The following is a 21,342-nucleotide window of genomic DNA, read 5'->3' on the forward strand; positions in this document are numbered from 1 at the left end:
TGCCGTTTTTGTTTCAGATACTTTTTGCCCTAAGAACAACAAGATTAAAAATAAAAGAGGCAGCGTTGTAATAATAGGAGCAACAGCAATTAGGGGTCCAGCCCTTTCCAAAAAACGGCACATGCAATAAAGCTAAGAAATTAATAGAAAAAAGAAAAAACTACCTGGAGTTAAACAATGACCGTGGAGGTGTGGTAATTAACAATGACTGTAAACGATGAATATGAAATGTAAACCTATAAAATAAACCTACCTTTTTGATGTAAACGGTGAACAAGAACGGTAATGTACAGTCAACCTAAAAGTAAACTCGGAGGAAGGGGAATTCAGGTTTAAGGGTTTCTATTCTTAGACAACCCATAACTTTTAAAACTCAAAGTTTCACTCTTTACCCCCGCAATTGTATTGATAACATCTAATTTTGTTCATCAACACCAGGTGAATGCCTCAATGCATCAATAGCCTCTTAAGGAAATTCACTCTTTATTTTTGGGGTATATGCTTTTCCAAATGTTAGTCCTTTTTAATATTGTGCCATAAAAGTATCGTATTAGATATTTTGGTGCATAGGAACATTTTACATAATTATATGCTTTCCTTACATGAACATATTATATAATTGGGTCTATAATTATATTTGATCCCTGGGTCTTTCAATCCTTTTGTAGGGAGTTTTTGGGAACAGGCTACATTATGATTATGATTTTTTTATGTCTTAGTGTGTGTGTGTGTGTGTGTGTGTGTGTGTGTGTGTGTGTGTGTGTGTGTGTGTGTGTGTGTGTGTGTGTGTGTGTGTGTGTGTGTGTGTGTGTGTGTGTGTGTGTGTGTGTGTGTGTGTGTGTGTGTGTCAGGAAAAATGGGCAAGCGTAAGGATCTTAACGGCTGTGACAAGGGCCAAATTGTGATGGTAAGATGACTGGTGTGTTCCCTGTATTCAGTGGTTAGTACCTACCGAGTTGTTCAAGGAAGTACAACCGGCGACAGGGTCACGGGCACCGAAATGGTAAATGACTGCAATGGTGGCTGCAACCATGCAAGGCGGACACCTGCCAAACGAGAGCAGTTAGGGGTTCAGTGTCTTGCTCAAGGGGAGGAGGAACTCTGATTACTGGAAGACCCGCTCTACCTTCGGCACCACACTGCCCCACGTAAGGCCCAAGGCTCATTGATTCACGCGGGGAGTGCAGTCTAGCTCTTCTGGTCCGACCCGACAGAAGAGCTACTGTAACACAAATTGGTGAAAAAGTGAAAGGTGCTATTATAGAAAGGTGTCAGAACACACAGTGCATGGCAGCTTGCTGCGTATGGGAGCGCTCAGAGTGTCCATGCTGACCCCTGTCCACCACCCAAAGCACCTACAATGGGCACGTGAGCGTCAGAACTGGACCATGGGGCAATGGAAGAAGGTGGTGGTCTGATGAATCACGTTTTCTTCTACATCATGTGGATGGGCGGGGTTAGGGTCCGATCCCATGGAGCAGCTGTGTGATGTGCTGGAACAACAAGCCCGATCCATGGGGGTCCCACCTCACAACTTCCAGGACTTAAAGGATCTGCTGCGAACAACTTGGTGCCAGATACCACAGGACACCTTCAGAGGTCTTATGGAGTCCATGCCTCCACGGCTCCGAGCTGTTTTGGCGTCACAAGGGACGTACACAGTAAATGGCAGGTGTTTTTTATAGTGCGTACCAAACCATAAATTTCATCCAGTCGTTGCAGTGAAACACATGGATTGTCATGTGTCCGTCCAAAGTCATGACGGTATTATTCAGAATGAGCTGTAGTTTTTATTATCGTCGGTCATAGTTTCCGTTTGTTTGTTTGGCCTCTGGTGGTGAACCGCAAATGATACTAATGGTCTGTGTGTGTGTGTGTGTGTGTGTGATGTATACATGTGCTTATGGGCGCATGCAATTATATTAAGCTTAGAACAAATTAATTTCTGTGTGCGCACAGTACTAGAATGATGACCTTATAAGACACATCAGCGCGTGTGTGTGTGTTCCAATGTGATTGTGTTTAGAATCCAGGGTGTGACGATATCGAAACGAGGTGTGACAAAGGTACCACTGGTGGACAGGGGCGTTGTGGCTATTTTTACATCACTTTTGAAAAACACAAATATCTGCCGTGTATACGTTGAGTTGAAGGATACAGACGCTTCACCGACGTGTAGAAACCTTTTTCAAGAACCGGCTGGAATGAAGAGAATGTTGCCGCAAGTCGAGTCGTCCGTTTGTATTTTTATCACAGTTCCGGTCTGAGGTGACGTAGCAGACCCAGAGGTCAAAGGGTCATTTGAAGTCATTTTTCCAAACCGAACCATGGCCCTCGGTTAGTTGGATGATTTGGGCCGTGCATGCGTGTTTAGCGTCAGTGCTGGAGCTGTCACAGTTATTACTTAATCGCTGTTGTTTTCAGATTCCACAATCCATTCAAATGACGGGGGGGTTACCAATGTTAGAAAAAAAGTTAGAATGCTACTGGTTTATCAGGTGCTTCTCTATCAGTTGGGTTGAGGCAAATTAACTGGTTTAGTAGGGCCAGACGCTGAGGCCATAGCGATGTTCAATGTCATTGGGAAGCTCCTCTGCAAAAACTTGTCCCAAAAGAAAACGATTAAATTGTGAATTTGAATTATTTCTGTGACCGTCAACTAAAATGTCATAATGGTGACGGCCCTGCTTGGAGGTTTTACTTATCAAACCCATTTTGCCCAAGTGAGTGTGCAATCACTGTTTTTTTTATTAATACTTTGCCCAGGTTTTGCGTAATTGTCGGAACTCGGGCTGGGCGATATTGACAAAATCAAATATCACAAAGTTTTTAACCAAATACCTCCAGGATCGATAATTTGGTGATATTTTGGGGGCGGCTATTGGTGCTTCCAGAAGATATTTACACACAAGAGAAACTACCATTAGTTATGTGGATATTATGACCATTGAACAGTCTGTAAAGTTCAGGAAACTGTAATACTTTTTTGTAACACAGCCTGCAATTGTGATAACGAAAGTTCCCGACGATATTTGTTCTTACATCACGATATTACTATTATATCGATATCGCTCACATTAATGTAGTTACCTTTTGGGTTTTTTTTTTTTTCCTTGATTGTGGCCTTATTACTTTGCAATGACAGTTAAAATGACTTCCAAAGTCAATATAAAACTATATTACAGAAAACAAAATCCAAAACGATATCTATCGATAATATCACAATCTTTCCGAAAGCAGCATGATGAAGGTGCATTTTGGAGAGTAGACAACGTAGTAATTCCAGTCGCAAATTGAGACGGCGGGTTTACGCAGTTATTATTATTTGTTTCTGTTGTATGGTATTTGTGGTTCCTGGGCGTCAGCGACGCAGTTTTTAAACGGCAGAAGCTGCATCTGGGGTATCTCTCCGCTGCTCTGAGGTCAGCGGTGACGCCCCGCCGCTCGGGTTGCGTCAGACTGTGTGTGTGTGTGTGTGTGTGTGTGTGTGTGTGTGTGTGTGTGTGTGTGTGTGTGTGTGTGTGTGTGTGTGTGTGTGTGTGTGTGTGTGTGTGTGTGTGTGTGTGTGTGTGTGTGTGTGTGTGTGTGTTGAAATGAGAATCTGCCATACTGTTTCACCCAGGGGGGCATGGGGGTGGTGGTGGATGTAGTTATGGCAGGCATTTAGCTCGGGCTGCCATGACCTCATTTTACAAGAGGGACCTGAGAGAAGGCCCTGGCAGACGGATTGACCCGACAGGTGGAGGGGGAGAGAGGGAGGGGGGGAGGGACGTCTCTGAGAGGGGGGAGATAAAACGACTCAAGGTGATAACGGGAGGTAGTTGGTGTGACGTTGAAGACGTACATGCATCTATTTACCTTGTTTCCTTATACAGCATTTCAGATGTATACACATTGATATAATGTATCAATGCAATGATTTTATTTTATTATTATTTTACTTTTTGGGCTATTTAACTGGACTACAATCGTGCATATTGCAGTTTTTCAGCTGGTTTTGGGGGCGTTTGACTTGAGCTTTCCTACTTTTTCTACGTTTTCTTTCATGGAAATGAGTCGGGTTTAAATAAACCACTCGCTTTTTGAACAGTAGACTTTTGATGCTCTCCGCCCTGGAAGACTAAGTTTCAAGATGCCTCTCCTTATTTAATTTAATTTTATAAAATTTTATTATAACGTTTTACGGAGTCGTTTGTAAGACTATCAAATCTTAAGTTCTTTCTAAAAGTCGATTTTAATTTGGTTTTAGTTTTTACTAAACTGTTGCATTTAAATCCAGTGGTTTCCGCAATGTTTTCACACAGTCTGTGTGTTTATTGTGGGTTTCTTCATCTCGTCTTCCCCGATACAATCTCCTCTTTATTTTCTACCCTTTTTTCCTCCTTCCTTTTTTCCTCCTTCCTTCCTTCCGTCCTTCCTTCTGCTCCTCCCCCCTTTACCTCCCTCCCCCCTCCTCTCTCTCTGCGTCTTGGAGTCGTACCCTCAGGAATCAGGAATCCTGCCTTCTCAGCTGTCCATTGGTGTCCCATAGCCGCCCAATTTAGACCCTTCCCCTCCTCCTCCCTCCCTCCCTCCCTCCCTCTCCTTCCTCCACCCCTCCTCTACCCGATTTAGCCCTCCCTCCTTCTTTCGGTGGCTCCTCTGCCCCCCCCCAGCTGGCCTGGCCTTGGCCTGTAGGAGCCTTTCTAAATTTGGTCATGAGACGCACATGCTGGACACCTCTTCTCCTCCTCCTCCTCTATTTCTTTCTTCTCCTCCTCCTTCCCTCTTCCTTTCTTCTCATCCTCCTCCTCCTCTTTCTTTCTCCTCCTCCTCTTTCTGTCTCCTCCTCCTCTCCATTTTTTCTACTCCTCCCCTCTTCCTCTCTCCTCCTCCTCTTTCTTCTCCTGTCTTCCTTTCTTCTCCTCCTCTGCTCTTCCTCCTTTCTTCCTTTCTTATCCTCTCCTTTCCTCCTTTTCGTGTCATCTCCTTTCTTCCCCTCCAATATTTTCCTCCTGCCCCCCCTTTTCTCCACTCCTCCTTCTATTCCGTCTCCTTTCCTCCTCTTCTTCTCCCCTTCTTTTCCTCCTTTTTTCTCATCCTCCTTTCCCTTCACCCCCTTCCTTATCTTCCTCCTTTCCTCCTCTTTTCTTACTGCCCTTCTCATCATTTTCTACTCCTCTCCTCCTTTGCCTTTCCTCTTCTCCTTTTCTCCTCTCGCCTCACCGTCTCCTCCTTCCTTCCCTCCTTTCATCTTCTCCTCTCGTCCTCTCCTTTTATCTCCGCCTCCTCTCCCCCACTCCTCCGTTGCTTGTCTCTCTCCTCTCTTACACCCCCTTCTCCTCCCACCTCCTCTCCTCTCCTCCCCCTCCTTCCCTCTTTTCTCCCGTCCTCTCTCCTTTTCCTTTCCTGTCTCCTTTCATCTCCTCTGCTAACTTCCTCTCCTCTTTTCTCCTCTCTCCCTGTCTTCCCCTCTCTTTTCAGTCTGTTTCTTATTAGACAAATGACTGTGTAGCAGCTGATGCGTCTCTCCCTCTCATTTATCTTCCTGTCCCGCTCATCCCTCGCTCCACTCCTCCCTCGCTCCACTCCTCCCTCCCTTCTTCCATTGATTGAATTAATCAATGGCATCCTTTCTCTTTTTCTACTAATAAAGTGCAGCATCTATAATAAAGTGCAGCATCTATAATTTCCCCACTCGCTCCTCTCTCTCCTCCTCCCCTCCTTCTCGCTTCTCCTTTCCTGCTCCCCTGTCCTCTCCTCTCCTTCTCCTCGCCTCCTTTCATCCCCTCTCTTCTTCTCTCCTGTCCTACACCCTTCCCCTCCTCTTCTCTCCTCTCCTCATTTATTCCCCTCTTCTTATTTTCTTCAATCCTCTCTCTCTCTCTCTCTCTCTCTCTCCATCAACTACACACCATCTGTAGTTACTAGTTCAGCCGGTGCAGTCGTTTTGTGTGTGTGTGTGTGTGTGTGTACACACACACACACACTTGGGAACACCACTGAATAGTTGTGCCTGATGGAACAGATTGAATTGTCCTGACATTATCCACACACACGGGGGAAATAATGTTGAAGTGTATTATTGTTTTTTTTATGTGTTTTTACTCTAATAGAACTACGGCATACCCCTGGGGGGGGGGCGGGGGTTTATGAGGCGATCGAAATTAAGTTTGACATTGTTCTAATTACATCGGAATGGATTTTGAGAAAAGCGGCGTTTTGGAACAGAGTATCATTATGACGCTAACCTTTCAGAGGCAAAGGGAAAACAAAACCAAACAGTTTGAACAGGAAAAGGTCAAAAAACAAAAGGTGTGTGTGATCGAACCGTACGGCTGAGGCTTTGCGAGGCGCCTTTGACCTTTTGCTTAAAAAAAACCAATGGCGTTTCAGAGCAATGGCTAAGTTAATGTTTGGAAATGTGTAAAGTACGGCCAAGTGCAATTCTTCCTATCGTTTCAAGTGAAAGTATTGATGGAATTACTCAAACTACAGTTACTTTAGGTTGGGAAACTACAGAGCTGTAGTCTTTGCCTCTACATGCACCATGCACAAATACCACGATTCGGCTCAGTATTGGGGGTAAGGTAATTATGTGTTTGAGGTGTTTACATGTGTTGGGAATAATGCGTTGACGGAGAGCAGTGTATTTGGGTTATTGACAGGAAGTACAAACATCTCACGATATTCATCTCCCTCATCAAACGCTCTTACTTTCCCACCAAAAAGTATTAAATATTATAAGTATTGCCTTTACCCAATTATGTTTGGATTATTCAAGTGCATATAAACGCATTGAATGATACCTTGTCCATGACTCAAAATTACTGAAATGTTGGTAAGCAGGATTATTGATGACAGTAGAAAAAAACACTAGTAATGAGTGGATTTGTCAGATTTTAAGCCTAGTAGTTAGTGTGCATGTCTGGGATCAAATCATGATTTAAAGAACATTATTTTTAAAGCTTGAACCTTGACTGTTTGTTCTGGTGAGGTTTGGTGCATTTCACTACAGACCATTAGCAATTAAAAAAAATAAAAAATGTAATAAAATGAGAACTAATAAAAATGTAATAAAGAGAGGTAAAGGTCAAATATATACAAATGGGCCAAAAAATACAAAACTGATATATAGAACAACATTTGATACTATGCACAGGATAAATTACTGTTACGTCTCAATTATGAATACTTAAAATGTCTGGTTTTAAGTATTTGTCTAGTTTTTATAATGTCTAGTTTTAACATGTCTAGTTTTACTTATAGTATTGCTAAATTGACAGACGGAAATGCACTCGATAGTACAAGTAGAATTTTAAAATTGTTTTGTGCGTGGAATGCATTTGTCAACTCCATTGTCCTCATGCAATATTCTGTTTTTCTCTCCGTCTCTCAACTGATTTCCGCTGAGAAGTGAGTTGTTGGCACGGCAGGAAAATGCTTATAAAGTCCATTAGTCACCGAGCGGAGTTTTGGAGATTCAAGTCCATTAAAAACGGTTGATTTTTTTTTTAGGTAATTATGGACGAAAGATTCTCCCTCTCCCCTTTCCCTTGGACTTATATTGTTTGATGTTTTCCCCACTTTTTGCTGTAATCTTGTTTTGCTGTATTTAACCATGTGTTTTCTTTCTGTTTTATGTGATGTAAAAGGGTCTTGGAGTACCTCAAAGCACTATACAAATAAAATGCATTATTATTATTATTACAGGGTTCTTACCAGGTCATTAAGGTGCTTGGATTTCATCCTCAGAAATTTAAGTACTGGAATACCCTGAAAATGCCCCCTTTGGTGCTGAAGTGCTTTAAAAGTCCTTGAAAAAAAACATGATCATTGAAACCCTGTGATATCCCCCTGGTTTTGTTATTGAAATCGTAAGAGAATTAAAAATTTTCCAGAATGGCTTTTACGACAGATAATTACTGGGAAATGTAAATTTAATCCAGCATGGCTGGAAATAGACACTTATAATAGTAGATGACAATGAGATTAATAATAGATATCTAGATAATAGATATAGTAATATATATAATAGACAATGACACTAAGATTATATTCTATTTTAATTAATAAAGATCACATTGAAAATGTATTCATATATGTTTTGTGTGACGTCCTTAAAAATTAAAAAAATAGTGCTTGAAAAGGTACTTCAAAGTCCTTGAAATTCATTGTGTAATGCCGGAATGAACCCGGTTGTAATTTTGGTTGTTATTAAAAAGGACGTTAAACAGTATCTAAATTATTTTTAACATTGTGTTGTGGCTCTGCTTGTGTCCACCCAGACCTTCACAGCCTGGTGTAACTCCCACCTGAGGAAGGCCGGCACACAGATCGAGAACATCGAGGAGGACTTCAGAAATGGCCTGAAGCTCATGCTGCTGCTGGAGGTCATCTCAGGTGGAACACACACACTAACTAAGAAATTAATTTGTTCTCAGCTAAATGTTGTGTTTTAGTTACAAGCTATTTTGGTTTCACTAAAAAGTAAAGAGTGTGTGTGTGTGTGTGTGTGTGTGTGTGTGTGTGTGTGTGTGTGTGTGTGTGTGTGTGTGTGTGTGTGTGTGTGTGTGTGTGTGTGTGTGTGTGTGTGTGTGTGGTGTGTGTGTGTGTGGATCAGACACAACATTAAAACCAGTGACAGGTAAAGTGAATAACACTGATCCTCTTGTTCCAATGGCACGGGGTGGGATAATTATTATATATATACTGTTATTTGAGGGATATATTAGGCAGAGAGTGAACAGTCAGTTCTTGAAGTTGATGTGTTGAAGCAGCGTAAGGATCTAAGCCACTTTGACAAAGAACACATTGTGATGCTCGACAACTGGGTCAGAGCATCTCCAAAACCACAGGTCTTGTGGGGTGTTCCCGGTGTGCCATGGTTAGTACAAGTGGTCCAAGGAAGGACAACCAGTGAACCGGCGACAGGGTCATGGACGCCCAAGGCTCATTGGTGCACATGGGGCATGGGGGAAGTCTAGCCCGTCTGATTCAATCCCACAGAAGAACTACTCTAGCACAAATTAGTGAAAAAGTGAATGGTGCTATGATAGAAAGGTGTCAGAACACACAGTGCATCACAGCTTGCTACGTATGGGAGCGGTCAGAGTGTCCATGCTGAGCCCTGTCCACCTCTGAAAGCCCCTACAATGGACACGTGAGCATCAGAACTGGACCATGGAGCAATGGAAGACGGTGGCCTGGTCTGATAAATCACCTTTTCTTCTACATCATGTGGATGGGCGGGATAAGGGCCCGATCCCATGGGTCAGAGCTGTTTTGGTGGCAGAGGGGGGCGTGTGTGTGTGTGTGTGTGTGTGTGTGTGTGTGTGTGTGTGTGTGTGTGTGTGTGTGTGTGTGTGTGTGTGTGTGTGTCTACATTTTCTATGTTCTAAAAACCCAATAAACAAAAACATTTGGGAAAAAAAACCTTTACTCTGAATTTGCTGCAGTTTCTATGTGATTTAGTGATTCACTTTGAAAGGCAAATTTTGAAAGGCATCGTCCTCCGTCGAACGCTTTGAGCCATTAATACAAAGCGTCGCTGCGTCAAACGATTAATAAGCACCTTGTCAGTTCCAAAGTGTTGCTCGGATGAATTCACAAATTCTCGACAGACCTTGTAGATCTGTCATAATTTGACATCGAGACGTTCATTTGACATAAAAAAACCAACACGTCGCCGGTTTGCGTATGAAGCCGTGATGTATTTTGAAGACTGACTTTCTTATTTAAATGTTGTCCCCGGCAGGTGAGAGGCTGCCCAAACCCGACAAAGGCAAGATGCGTTTCCACAAGATTGCCAACGTGAACAAAGCCCTGGACTTCATCTGCAGCAAGGGAGTGAAGCTGGTCTCCATCGGTGCCGAGGGTACGTGGATTTATTTACACATTACCCTTTTTATACATACCCCTCACCCCTCCCTTTTTCAATGACGTAGGAGACGATACAGTGGCCTTTGTGTGCCGCGGAAGCCCGCTATCCCAAAATATGCCTCACACGGATGTACAAAAATGAAAATTGTTCAATAGAAAAAGGCTTTCAAAACTATTGTAGGGGAAGACCAAAAATACAACAATGTGCATAATAATAATGAATTAACATGGATAATGTACCGCCAGTCGGCCATTATCGTAAAATAATGCATGCAGGCGGAGGGACGTGAATCCAGGCCGAGAAGCGGTTGCCCGTGGCAACGGTCATTTTTAATAGATTGGAGGTGATTATTGTTATTATATGTTCGGAAATAATTGCTGCTATTACCACAACTGAGCTTTCCCATGAAGCCCCGTGATAAAAATACCAATAAATGAGAGATGAAGATGAGCACCAGAGCGGGGAGACGAATCCTTCTCAATAAAATCTATATTAACCTACGTAAACAAATACGTAAACAGTGATCTCAAACTCTTCCCGTCTGGCAATGTGGATTTGGAAATCAACTCATTGCTTTTTTTTCCCCCTCTTATTTTTATTTTTTGAAAGGAAATTGGGTAATTTTTTTCAATAAACGTCCAGACGAGAGAGCCGGTTCAGGCCTCTCTGTTTACCAACGGGTCCCGCTTCAAACCCCTCATGCTGGACCCGAACCTGCTTTAACAACTCGTTCCTTTTTTAACTTTTCCTTTTCACTTTTTTTCTTCTTGACGATATTCCACTCACTCCCTGACATTAACGCTTTTTGATGCTGGAGTGTTACCATGGTTACGTGTGTGTGTGTGTGTGTGTGTGTGTGTGTGTGTGTGTGTGTGTGTGTCATTTGTAGAAATTGTGGATGGAAATGTGAAGATGACCCTGGGTATGATCTGGACCATCATTCTGCGCTTCGCTATCCAGGACATCTCTGTGGAAGGTGAGTTTATGTGCGTTTGTTTTTTTGTTTGTTATGATTGTACCGAGGCGGTGATGTTGTTGTTAAAATAACTCAAAATGGCCCCGTAAAAGTTTTATACTCTACAGGTGGTATGTCATAGTGTCTCCTTTCCCATTGACACCTGTGGAAAAAGAGGCACTATGACATCATCAACCCAGGTGAACTCATACTTTTGTATCAGTTTGTTTAGTTTAGTAGTTCATCAATATTTTAGGAATCTATCAATCCAAAGGTGTTCTCTGGTCATCTGTTATGACCACTGCACAATCCGTTTATAAAACAAATTCACATGAAATTTGAACATATGCTCATTCATTTTTTTGAACATTTGATTTCACTCTTATCGTTTTCCAGCTCTGTAGCGATCTGGATCGTGTTTTTTGTTTTCATTCCCGTTGCCTTAACTTTTAATTGTTTAAACTGATGTCCTGGACCAGGTCACATTGTGTTATTTCTGCGACCGATGCACCGACTGGGCCCATAACAATGTTGTCCAAGTCAAGTCTTTGTGTGGGAAACACTGGATAGACATTAGCCACTGCCATCGCTGAACGTCATCCTGTTTGCTGATGGCTGTCAACAAGCCCAGTGTCAGCCGATACCGATATAAGGCCGATGAATCTGTGCACCTCAAATTTCTGCTAAATTTTACCAAATTGAACTGCCATCACGGGATCAGTCAGCGGTTGTTTCTTCTCTCTTTTTCACTCTTTTGTGATTGGCCTGTTTTTATCGTACATCTACGCCCTGTCTATTTTATTTTTTACAAAAATACATGCTGTATCTAATAATAATATAATGTTCAAAATGGAAAAGGAATTAACCTGTAAATTCATGCAATACAATTCGTCAGAAAATTGATAGTTAATGATTTCCATGTAAAATATATACATCATAGCAGTACAAAACATCATTTATAGCACTTCCTTTGTCCATCGTCATATTTTCTAGTAATAATAATTTTCAACAGTTTCATCGATAAGCACACTTGGACACTCAAATCACACGGGATAAAACAAATGCAATCGATTGAACGTGACAAATTGTTTGTTTGGTTATTTTAGCTTTTATTGTCCTGTGGGTATTTATGTAGGTAGTGTTGTTTTTTCTGTTTGTTTGTTTTTTTTCCCCCCTTTTAATATTTTTTTAAATTTGAATTCATTCATGAACGAATGGATAGAGCTTTGATCCTTTGTGGTGTCCATGCCCCAGAGACCTCTGCTAAGGAGGGTCTGCTGCTGTGGTGCCAGAGGAAGACCGCCCCCTACAGGAACGTCAACGTCCAGAACTTCCACATCAGGTGGGTGTGCCCTGCCCCCCGGCGGCCACCAGGGGAACTGCACCCATCCCTCCTGTTCCTTTTTACTCCTCTTTCCGCTCCTTTTTCATCCTCCTCTTTTGGAAATTTCAGTTATTTTTCCTGTTCTGTCCTTTTGTTGTTTTTTTCCGTTCCTCCCAATCCTGATCCGTCTTTCTTTTTTCGATCTCTGCCTTTCTTGCTTTTTCTTTGTCCATTTTCTCCACCCATCTCCCGTCCTCCCCTCTCCTCTTGTCCCACCCGCTCCCCTCTCCTCTCTTCTCCCAATCATCTCTCTCTCTCTCTCTCTCTCCCCTTTTTCTTTTTCCCTCCTACTCCCCCTTCTCTTCTTTCCTCCCTCCTCTCTCTTTCCGTCCTCTATCCCTTTTTTCTTTCTCTCTCCCTTTCTCGCTCTCTTCTACTCCCCCACTCTCCCCCCCTTCCTCTTTCTCCTCGCTACCTCTCTCGCTCCCCCCTTCTTCCTCTCTCGCTCTCCCTCCCCCTCTCTCGGCCCCCCTCTCTCCCTTCTCCCTCCCTCTATCTCGCTCTCCCTCCCCTTTTTCTCCCTCGCTCTCCCCCCTTCCCTCCCTCCCCTCAGTTGGAAGGATGGCTTGGCTCTGTGCGCCCTCATCCACAGACACAGACCCGACCTCATTGATTACTCCAAACTGAGAAAGGTGCCCCCTGCCGTGCCTGTTTCCTGTTTCAAACTTTTACTCTTCCTCACTCCGCCCAAATACTCCGCGTTCCGCGAGAGACACGAAAGTAAAACGTGGACCCTTTAAATGGAGTCGATACTAATAAACGCTGTGATGTCGCCTGATGGAGCAGGATGCTGTGGCGCACGTTTCAGTTTATTTTTAAGAAATTAAAGTCGTTTTTTTTTTTAAACGTGTGTGTGTGTGTGTGTGTGTGTGTGTGTGTGTGTGTGTGTGTGTGTGTGTGTGTGTGTGTGTGTGTGTGTGTGTGTGTGTGTGTGTGTGTGTGTGTGTGTGTGTGTGTGTGTGTGTGTGTGTGTGCAGGACGACCCCATTGGAAACCTGAACACCGCCTTCGAGGTGGCCGAGAAGTTCCTGGACATCCCCAAGATGCTTGACGCTGAAGGTGAACGGGAGCAGCTGGTTTGACTGATTATTACTGAGTTTTATATTTATTTATCATTAAATGACAAGAATAATTTTTTTTATATTTTAGAATGTCTTAACATTATTATTATTTTAAACCATTTTTCACGTTGTTATTAATATACTTTTGTATTCTTGATCATTTATTTATTTATTTTCTTTTTATTTGTTGTATTTCTTATTTACTAAATGAACAGGAATAACATCATTAACCCAGTTTACAACTTCCTTAAGTGTTTGGTATCCAGACATATTGTACAGCACAAGTTAATTAAATATTTTATCAAAATAAATGAAATGAAAATCTTTGGTTAAACGACACTTTTTGTCAGCAAATTCCAAACTAAAATGATGTAAATTTCTCTTCCTTACGGGACAGATATCATTTATTTTTAAGTTTGAATTGTGTAAACAACAAAAAAAAAATCAACTTTTGAATAACTGTCAGCATGTGAAGTGGATTTGTTCATATTTATATTTCGTCTTTTTCTTTTTTAGTCCTTGTTAATCTCTCATCTACTTGAATGTGTTGATATGAAATCATCTCGACCTTTGACCTTTACGCGGCGTTTGAGTTTTAAGATTTCAAAAAGGATCCCTGGGAATCCATCGTTCAACTCTACTTGTGAAAACACTTTTTAAATGAGAAAGTATATTCATTGACATAATGTCTGAAAAAACAATCCACGTTTAAGAAATTGAACCAATCGGCCCGTTAATAAAACTCTACGGAGATAGTGACAGATTTTTTTTTTTCCCAAATTGCTTTTCCTTCCCTGTGTGGATTATTATTATTATTATTATTATTATTATTGTAATAATAAAACATTTTTTTTAATTATTATTTGTATTTTTGTTGTTCCTCCTCCTGAGCTACTCTAACATGGAATCATCTTGACCTTTGACCCCTCCAGACATCGTGAACACCCCCAAACCCGACGAGAAAGCCATCATGACCTACGTGTCCTGCTTCTACCACGCCTTCGCCGGCGCCGAGCAGGTGACACCAGATATTTATGGAAACCCCCTTTGACCGATGTGTAACGTGTTTCATCTCATGTTAGATCGTTTTCTTTTTTTTTTTTTTTTAATTAATAAATAAGTTAAAAAGATGCAGTGACGGATAATGTGACTTTTATTTAAGAATAGCGTTTTGGCAGGTGGACTTCCTGTGTGGCTGCTAATTTTAAAATCTGGTTGCCATATTGGCTGGTGAACCAAAATGTAAATTTCAAGATATTATTGTTATTATAATTGTTATTATTATGACTACATTACACTATACAAGTGTAGATAACCTAACATTGAAAGGCATAGGTGTGAATAATGCCATTGTGTGTATATAAATATATATGATATATTTTATATTTAAAATATTTTTAGAGGTTTCCAACTAAAAAGGTAAACATGGCTGTTCCCCCCCGCAGGCCGAGACGGCTGCGAACCGCATCTGCAAAGTGCTGGCGGTGAACCAGGAGAACGAGAAGCTGATGGAGGAGTACGAGAAGCTGGCCAGCGAGGTGACGTTTCACACACCGCCGCTCACACCCAGCTTTTCAGGGACTCTCAGTGCGTACAGTGATAACTGTTAAAACAAAAGTGTTTACTGGACACAAAATTTATAAAGTCATGAAAATATATAACAAAAAATATAACAGCTCACTCAAACGACTCCTCATGAATCCGTTTTTTTATTTGTTGTTCGCTGTCTGTTAACCCAACCCTAACCCCTATTCCGTTGGTTTTCGGAACCGTGAGCTGTTTCCGTGATTTTCAGAATGCGTATTATTACAGGAAGTGATGTCATTGGCGGGAGCAAGGAAACCTTGACGAGCCAATTTTCGAATAAACCTTTAACCTTAGTGCAAAAAGAAAAACCTTTGGAAACTGTGAAATCCCTGAAGGACTGAATGTTTAATACTAGGGTGGGGGGGGGGTTGGGGGGGACCGGACAAAACATGATGGAAAAATTAACTCGGACAATATTTGACATTTTTGATCATTTATGTAATTCTGCATCAACTTGGTAAACGGCAGCTTGACAAATAGGACCAAAGATTCAAAACTGACTTTATTCTACTGTGCAGCCGGAATCCTGTCCATGGAAAAAAACATATTTTATATTTTGACTTTTTTTTTAATTGCAACTCCCTCAATTTGACTGCAAAAAAAGCTTCACCCTCCAAGAGAAGCTGCTGCAAAACCAAAAGGCAAAAAGGCCTTGGATAGGTACCGATGGTGGTAAACGAACACAAATACATATTTTATTACGAGTTTGTACGAGGCGTCGTTACAAAAAAGGGGGAGGAAAAAATAAATCAAAACATGCGAAACAGACTTATAATAAAAATGTCTCGGCTGCAGCTGCTGGAGTGGATCCGCCGCACCATCCCGTGGCTGGAGAACCGCGTGGCGGAGCAGACCATGCGCGCCATGCAGCAGAAGCTGGAGGACTTCAGGGATTACCGGCGCGTGCACAAGCCGCCGCGCGTGCAGGAGAAGTGTCAGCTGGAGATCAACTTCAACACGCTGCAGACCAAGCTGCGGCTCAGCAACAGGCCCGCCTTCATGCCCTCCGAGGGCAAGATGGTGTCGGTAGGATCCTTGTTCTTCTTGTTGTTCGTCTCCGCTTAAAGTGTCTGGAGCTCGGAAACCGTAAGGCCCACGGAGGCCACGTTCCCAAACGAGGAAACGCAAAAAAAACACCAGGATGGATGGGCCGGAGGGCAGCGCTATGACGACCAATTTTACGCCCCGCCCCTTTGAGTCATGATGGGTTTTTTTCCCTAACTCTTTCTCCAAATTTTCCGACAGATTTTTGAGACGTCCCGTAGTTTGGCCGTCATCATCCAATTTGCACAATGCTCCAAAAATATCTGAGAGTGTTTAGTGATATCAGTATAAAAAATGGCCGCCATGAGACAATCAACCTCGTACCTAGAAGTCCTCTGTGAGATGTGCCGTCTCTTTTTCCATTTGGCTGTGACTTGTTCACTGTTATGTCAAAAAAAGGAGTTCCCTGGATTCCTTAAGTCGCAATTTTGTCTTGAATTGGTGCCATCGCCGCCTGCAGATATATTTATTATTATTTCTCAGTTTTGTTTATCGGGTTTTTAAAAAAATAAACAAGTGTGTATATATTTGCACAGGTGTATGACCGTGCACACACACACGTCATTTTTCAGACGCTATCGTCCCAAGTGACAATAAGTAGATGACAAATAACGTTAATAACTTTCATTTGTACGCCTCTCATATAGTATGACATATGTCGTACGTCGTACTTGTTAAATGTAAGTGCTTTACATTTAACAAGGCACCAGATAGTAACTATAAAATAAATGAGAAACAAGCTAAAAGTAGATTTACAAAATTGCATTATAAGAAAAAATTGAGCTCAGATAATGAAGTTACACTACTGCTCATGAAGAACACATCAGCGGGTAAAGGGTATTGATTTGCCCCCTCCAGGACATTGCCAATGCGTGGAAGGGCCTGGAGCAGGTGGAGAAGGGCTACGAGGAGTGGCTGCTGACGGAGATCCGCCGCCTGGAGAGACTGGACCACCTGGCTGAGAAGTTCAAGCAGAAGTGTTCCCTGCACGAGTCCTGGACCTCAGGTACCTCAGCAGCAGCGTGTCAGGGGCTTGAAGAAGGAGCTCGGTGGCTCTGGGTGAGCGTCCAGTGAAAACAGGACTGGAATATAAACGTCCCTTATGGAGGAAATGCTAGGGAAAAAAAAAGATTTTTAATCGAAAGAAGATCACCGATGCCAGTGCGTCGAAATTAGGGAGGAAGAGATGGATAAATGACTGTTGCTGCCGACCCCCTCGCTATACCTTGAAGGACCCCGGTTTGGGAACTCCTGTTTTCCCTGACAAACCCTGGAACATCCAGCTCAGGTGTGTGTGTGTGTGTTTCAGGCAAAGAGGAGCTGCTGTCCCAGAAGGACTACGAGTCGGCCTCCCTCATGGAGATCCGCGCCCTGATGAGGAAGCACGAGGCCTTCGAGAGCGACCTGGCCGCCCACCAGGACCGCGTGGAGCAGATCGCCGCCATCGCCCAGGAGCTCAAGTAAGGAAGGATGGAAGGAAGGCTAGGAAGCAGGAAGCACCCGTCCTGGTATCTGGTAAAATGATTATTTACCAGGACACAAAGTGACGACGTCTGAGCTTGAGCTAAACCCTGGAAAAATTAAGTGTGACCTCATCCTACGGCGTAGAAAGAAAGCAGGGTTTTATGTTTATTAATAACCTTTCTATAAGGAGTCGTCCATGTCTTGTCCGTCCCGTGCAGCGAGCTGGACTACCACGATGCGGCCACGGTCAACGCCCGCTGCCAGGGCATCTGCGACCAGTGGGACAACCTGGGAACCCTGACCCAGAAGAGGAGGGACTCCCTGGAGGTGCCACGCCCAGAACGCAGCCTTTAGCTTATTCCACTTGGATTCATCCAAAATTTAAGAGACGTTGTAGACCAGGAGGTCCGAGACTGAGGTGACAAAGTCCCCAGCCAGCGCCTTCTGGAGGCCATGCCCGTTAATCCAAAGATTTAATTTAAGATTCACTCTGATCTTCCCTATTTTTAAAACCCTGACGGAGAGGTCACTTCAGTTAGACCTGATCTGTGTCTGCAAAAGCGCCTCGTAGAATATCACGGAGATAAAATTTCCATCAGTTTCCTAGTGTCCATCTCAGCTGTGTTTTGTGTATAGAGAGATATTTGGATACTTATCAAACTCGTACCCGCTTCCCCCCAGCGTGTGGAGAAGCTGTGGGAGACCATCGACCAGCTGTACCTGGAGTTTGCCAAGAGGGCGGCGCCCTTCAACAACTGGATGGACGGAGCCATGGAGGACCTGCAGGACATGTTCATCGTCCACAGCATCGAGGAGATCCAGGTACGGACACGGAAACACACGTCCACATCGTAGAATATAGGGAGTGAGGCATATTTCTTTATGTAATATTCACATAACTAATGTTTCTCAAGGATTTCTTTGTGTAAATAGCTTAATTACATGCAATATAACTTTTTCCTTCGTAATTACCCAAGTGCTGTCACCGTCAAAGGAAAAGTTTATCCTCTAACGCTACAGATAAGGTAGCTGCATGAAGTGCATTCTAAATCGAAATGGTATTTATTTGCCTATAACATCAGTAAACGAGTAGGATCTTTGATTATCAGGTCAGTTTGTGTTAAATAGAATTGTCGTAATGACTTCAGAAATATAAAAAAAAAAAGTTTATGTGGACAAATTGGATGATACGTTTAAAATATGGCACTATACATAATCTCAGGGCCTTATACAATAAGCCTACAACTAAAATGGTTGCTGTTTTTTTCCTCCGCCCAGAGTCTGATCACGGCCCACGACCAGTTCAAGGCCACGCTGCCCGAGGCCGACAAGGAGCGCATGGCCACCATGGGAATCCAGAGCGAGATCGTCAAGATCGCCCAGACCTACGGCATCAAGCTCTCTGGCATCAACCCCTACACCAACCTCACCCCGCAGGACATCAGCAACAAGTGGGACGCGGTGAGTGGGTCCAGCACCTCCCCCCACATGACTGGACGTTGACGCAAAATGTTCCAACCGGTCTCCCTAGTTGAGTGACGGTCATTATTCAAAAGGGAGCATTCCACACAGCTGTGTAATAAGATAAAGTATATTTTTGGAAACTGATGCTATCATGATATATCACCGCTGCTTTGTACTTTGGCTTCCAGTCAGTCAGTGTATCATCGAGGTGTAAATTTAGGCTGCGGGGTCACTTTATACATCCAGGTCAGGATCCCCCCCTCCCACGGGAAATTAAAATAACTCCACCTTGGAGAACGTGTTGCAGCAGCACAAGCTTTTAATTCTGGCCTCCTCTAGTGTATCATCTTTAGTTACATGGTCTTTTGAAAATACAGACAGCAAGGAGAACATGTTGGTCAATTTAACTTCCTGTTTCCAGGTGAAGCACCTGGTGCCACTCAGAGACCAGATGCTGCAGGAGGAGGTTGCTAGGCAACAGGCCAACGAGAGGCTGAGGCGCCAGTTCGCCGCCCAGGCCAACATCATCGGACCCTGGATCCAAACCAAGATGGAGGTACAGTGCAGCTCCTGAGCAGAAAGGGAGAGAGTAGATGTAAATGTAATGTAATGTAATGTAGATATAGAGGGGGCGTAGAGGGAAGAGAGGCACTAAAGGAGGATAGAAAAGAACGATAGATATAGAAGGGGTGTGGAGGAGCGCTAAAGGAGGGACAGAAAAGAGGAAGGGTGTAGAGAGGAGCAGAGGGACGACAATAGATATAGAGGAGGTGCGCTAAAGGAGGGTTGGTAGATATAGAGGGCCAGTAGATAGAGGACGATAGATATAGAGGGGGTGTGGAGGAGCGCTAAGGGAAGGAGAGGCGCTAAAGGAGGGTTGGTAGATATAGAGGGCCAGAAAAGAGGAAGGGGTGTAGAGGGACGACGATAGCTATAGAGGGGGTGTGGAGGAGCGCTAAAGGAGGGACAGAAAAGAGGAGCAGAGGGACGACGATAGATATAGAGGAGGTGTGGAGGAGCGTAGATGGAGAGGTGCTAAAGGAGGGTTGGTAGATATAGAGGGACAGAAAAGAGGAAGGACGATAGATATAGAGGGGGTAGAGGAGCTAAAGGAGCGAGAGAAAAGAGCCAGTTGATAAAGAGGAAGTAGATCTACCGTGTGACCTCCCGATGGTGGATATGAGCCGGTGTGACTCCTGCAGGAGATCGGACACGTGTCGGTGGACATGGCAGGTTCTCTGGAGGAGCAGATGAACAACCTGAAGCAGTACGAGCAGAACATCATCAACTACAAGTCCAACATGGACAAGCTGGAGGGAGACCACCAGCTGAGCCAGGAGGCGCTCATCTTCGACAACAAGCACACCAACTACACCATGGAGGTGGGCCACGCCCGCCCGACTAACAACCAGCAAATAAAACACTTTGTAAAAGTTACTAGTGCTTACATTTTAAATATTTACCCCTGATCAGAATCTATTCACATTTTAAATTCAACTCTAAACAAGCTGATTTGAATAGTGACCGCTAAAATGTCAAACATGGAGCCCCATAGGAGCGAATGATCTATTATTAGTATATAATAAGTACTAGTACTGAATACACCGTGACTCGTAAAACTGAAATAGTTAGCGGTAACTTTTAAAAAGTGACTAGTTTGTCGAAACACCTTGTCGTCATAGAGATTGAACGTAGCACTGTCAGTTATTACAAAGTTATGAAGCAGATATTCATGTCAATACTGTGAAATCGACAAACGTACCACTCTGCTTCAGCTCAGTGGTGTTTTTAGTCTCCTGCGTTAGCCACCACTTCCAGGGAGGAGATGGAATGTATTACCTTTTTTTTTTTTTAAAGCTGTAAGCGTTTGCGTCTCTCGGCCTCTCACCTCCTCCCCCTCCCTCCGCGCAGCACATCCGCGTGGGCTGGGAGCAGCTGCTCACCACCATCGCCAGAACCATCAACGAGGTGGAGAACCAGATCCTGACCCGCGACGCCAAGGGCATCAGCCAGGAGCAGCTCAACGAGTTCCGGGCGTCGTTCAACCACTTCGACAGGGTGAGGGCGGCAAAAACAAGCTGGATATGGAGACACGTGGAGGACGGGGGGTAAAAAAACAACAACTTATAAATCGTGTATCTCACTGTTTGTGACGTTTGCAGAAGAGGAACGGCATGATGGACCCGGACGACTTCCGCGCCTGCCTCATCTCCATGGGCTACGACCTGGTAGGTCCCGGCGCCGCCGCCGCCTCCTCGCCGTCCGCGGGCACACGAGGTCTAACCCCCCTCCGCTCCCCGCCCCACAGGGCGAGGTGGAGTTTGCCCGCATCATGACGCTGGTGGACTCCAACAACACGGGCGTGGTCACCTTCCAGGCCTTCATCGACTTCATGACCCGCGAGACGGCCGAGACCGACACGGCCGAGCAGGTCATGGCCTCCTTCAAGATCCTGGCCTCCGACAAGGTGAGCGCTGCCGGGGAGGCAGCCATTTTAAATCAAATCAACGACGTGAATGAA

At 43.8% G+C, this 21,342-nt stretch overlaps 1 protein-coding gene across 1 annotated transcript in view; it reads left to right on the forward strand.

Annotated features, from left to right (window-relative positions):
• actn3b (actinin alpha 3b) overlaps positions 1-21,342 on the forward strand; it is a 38,662-nt gene that overhangs the window by 15,810 nt on the left and 1,510 nt on the right. Inside the window, exons 2-20 of the mRNA XM_080023088.1 lie at positions 8,268-8,382; positions 9,737-9,856; positions 10,752-10,838; positions 12,072-12,159; positions 12,755-12,833; positions 13,179-13,260; positions 14,195-14,280; positions 14,708-14,800; positions 15,645-15,875; positions 16,752-16,899; positions 17,203-17,353; positions 17,576-17,684; positions 18,039-18,179; positions 18,636-18,818; positions 19,243-19,377; positions 20,024-20,203; positions 20,733-20,879; positions 20,984-21,049; positions 21,130-21,288. Of these exons, the coding sequence (XP_079879214.1) occupies positions 8,268-8,382; positions 9,737-9,856; positions 10,752-10,838; positions 12,072-12,159; positions 12,755-12,833; positions 13,179-13,260; positions 14,195-14,280; positions 14,708-14,800; positions 15,645-15,875; positions 16,752-16,899; positions 17,203-17,353; positions 17,576-17,684; positions 18,039-18,179; positions 18,636-18,818; positions 19,243-19,377; positions 20,024-20,203; positions 20,733-20,879; positions 20,984-21,049; positions 21,130-21,288 (2,400 nt within the window). The remainder of the gene's footprint in view (positions 1-8,267; positions 8,383-9,736; positions 9,857-10,751; positions 10,839-12,071; positions 12,160-12,754; positions 12,834-13,178; positions 13,261-14,194; positions 14,281-14,707; positions 14,801-15,644; positions 15,876-16,751; positions 16,900-17,202; positions 17,354-17,575; positions 17,685-18,038; positions 18,180-18,635; positions 18,819-19,242; positions 19,378-20,023; positions 20,204-20,732; positions 20,880-20,983; positions 21,050-21,129; positions 21,289-21,342) is intronic.

Source organism: Zeus faber (assembly GCF_960531495.2).
Source record: "Zeus faber genome assembly, chromosome: 22".
Classification (NCBI taxonomy): Eukaryota; Metazoa; Chordata; class Actinopteri; order Zeiformes; family Zeidae; genus Zeus; species Zeus faber.